Source organism: Myotis brandtii, unplaced genomic scaffold (assembly GCF_000412655.1).
Source record: "Myotis brandtii unplaced genomic scaffold, ASM41265v1 scaffold897, whole genome shotgun sequence".
NCBI classification, from domain to species: Eukaryota; Metazoa; Chordata; class Mammalia; order Chiroptera; family Vespertilionidae; genus Myotis; species Myotis brandtii.
This window is the reverse complement of record NW_005371679.1, coordinates 463521-466172: the sequence shown is the minus strand read 5'-3', so window position 1 is coordinate 466172 and position 2652 is coordinate 463521. Positions and strand designations below refer to the sequence as shown.

General features: G+C 52.6%; 1 protein-coding gene across 1 annotated transcript in view; it reads left to right on the top strand.

Moving 5' to 3' along the window:
* Window positions 1-2: 2 nt before the first annotated feature.
* Window positions 3-2652, top strand: part of TICRR (TOPBP1-interacting checkpoint and replication regulator) — a gene marked incomplete at both ends in the record, with an annotated part of 57641 nt that continues 54991 nt past the window's right edge. The window contains one exon of the mRNA XM_014532487.1: window positions 3-194. Coding sequence (XP_014387973.1) covers window positions 3-194 — 192 coding nt within the window. The remainder of the gene's footprint in view (window positions 195-2652) is intronic.

Sequence of the window (2652 nt, the reverse complement as noted above, 5' to 3'; positions counted from 1 at the left end):
TCTTCCTGCTGGGCCCCTGCCCGCGCTCGCAGAGGGAGCTGGTGCAGTTCGTGTCCGGCTGCGAGGCCCAGGCCCAGGGCCCGCCGCCCACCCCGAAGCAGGTGATGGAGAAGTTGCTGCCCAGGAGGGTCCAGGAAGTCATGGTCACCCGGAAGGTTACCTTGTACTGGGTGGACACCACCGAGCGGTCCAAGGTGAGAGGGTCGGGAGCTCAGACTTAGGGGCGCCGTGCCCGCGGGGTTCACCAGACTGGGCAGCCTACACCATACACTAGGCAGGGCCCCGGAACCTGCAAAGTCCAAGTGTGGGCGCCCCAGACCCGCACCAGATGTTACACCCTCGGAGTCGGACCTGACCCGGGTTCAGCAAACTCAGTAGGTACTTGAGTTCTGAAAAGAAAAATTCAGCCCTGCCGGTGTGGCTCAGTGGTTGAGCATCGACCTGGGAACCAGGAGGTCACGGTTCAATTCCGGGTCAGGGCGCATGCGCGGGTTGTGGGCTTGATCCCCAGTAGGGGGCGAGCGGGAGGCAGGCGATCAATGATTCTCATCATTGATGTTTCTCTCTCCCTCTCCCTTCCTCTCTGAAGTCAATAAACATACGTTTAAGAAAGAAAGAATTCAGAGCCAAGACTTGGTTTTATTTAGAAAGTCACAGGTGGAAGAAGTGAGCGGAGAAGGGTACGGGTGTCCCGTCTGGGGGAGAGCATGTCAGGTCCTCTGTCCTCAGTGCTTTCAAGGTGGCGATTTTAGGGGCGGTCCCATGGGGAGGATCGCGGTAGAAGATTCTGCTGCGTTTCCAGGTGCGTCCTTTCAGGGTCCTGGTCTCCTCTTATTGGTGGGCGCCAGGGGTCATTATTCAGTGCAGCTGGTCCTGAGGTCAGCCATGGCATCGCTTGTCTGGTTTGGCTGCTTTTCTGGGCCTGGAGCTGAAACGCTACTGAGGCCTAGATCAGTGGTTCTCAACCTTCTGGCCCTTTAAATACAGTTCCTCATGTTGTGACCCCACCATAAAATTATTTTCGTGGCTACTTCCTAACTGTAATGTTGCTACTGTGATGAATCATCATGTAAATATCTGATATGCAGGATGGTCTTAGGCGACCCCTGTGAAAGGGTCGTTCGACCGCCAAAGGGGTCGCGACCCACAGGTTGAGAACCGCTGGCCTAGATGTTAGCCCTAAGGGTTAGTGCCTAAGGGAGTGGGGGGGGTGCCCTTGTTCCCCCTCCAAGGGGTTCTACCCCAGGCCTACTGACATGCCAGGGGAGGAAAGGCCAGGGGGCATCCAACTAGCCAATAAATAGTTCCTGAGAAGCTGCCAACTGTATTAAAGGGTCACGGCATTAGGAAGAAGGTCAGGGGACATTCAACTAGCCATATGAAAGGTCAAGGGGTCAAGCTGCCTGACCAGCGACATGCCAGAGGAGGAAAGATTACCCTGGGGAGGGCGGGGTCCTTGCTTTTCCAGTTTTGCCCATCGATAGGCACCCGGGGCTTTCCACCCTGGCGACCTTCCGTGCCTGCCTGTGACCCTATCTCTGCTCGAGTCTGACTGCCTGACTGCCTACCACGAAGCGTTTAAGGTCCTTCACAATGTGGGCCCTGTCTGCCTTCCCCGACTTTACGTGTCCTACGCACGACCCATATTCCCGCATATTGCAGCCCAGTCTAGCTGGTCAGCAGGTCTGGCTGCTTGTTTGGTTGGTCACCAGGAATTCAAGTCCCAGCCTCACTCTTTAAGGCCCTGCCCAGCTACTCGGTGTCAGCGTCTGAGTTCCTTACTTTTGTGGCACAACTTGTCCCTTCTCATTCTCTGTTCTAGTTGTGCGGCCTCCCCTCCCACGTGGTCTAGAAAGACCTTAATAAAGGCGGGCACAGGCATCTTTTATCCCCAGCAGATGTGTGTTGAGCACTGTGGTTGTTCAGTATTTGTTAGCTAAATTAATTCTGACATACTTAGAATTCACCTTCCTAAAGGGCTAGTTTGGATTTTTGCTGAGGCAGTGGGGCCCTGGCCCCAGTTAAGTGCTATAATTAAAAAAAAGTGTGTGTGGCCCTAACCAGTTTGGCTCGGTGGATAGAGCATCAGCCTGTGGACTGAAGGGTCCCAGGTTCGATTCCCGTCAAGGGCATGTACCTTCGTTGCAGGCACATCCCCAGTAGGGGGCGTGCAGGAGGCAGCTGGTCGATGTTTCTCTCTCATGGATGTTTCTAACTCTATCCCTCTCCCTTCCTCTCTGTAAAAAATCAATAAAAATATATATTTAAAAAAAAGTGTGTGTATGGGTGGGCACCATTTTCTTCCTGTCACTTAATTTAGACAATAAATAGTTCCTGAGAAGCTACCAAATTGAGTACCTACTACACAGTTTTTGCTGCTGGGGACAAGGTGGCCAGCCAAAGTGGAATTTTCCTTGTAGGGCAGCAGTTCTCAACCTGTGGGTCACGACCCCTTTGGGGGTCAAACGGCCCTTTCATAGGGGTCGCCTAAAACCATCAGAGAACACATATATAATTACATATTGTTTTTGTGATTCATCACTATGCTTTAATTATGTTCAATTTGTAACAATGAAATTGGGGGTCACCACAACATGAGGAACTGTATTAAAGGGTCGAGGCATTAGGAAGGTTGAGAACCACTGGCTTAAA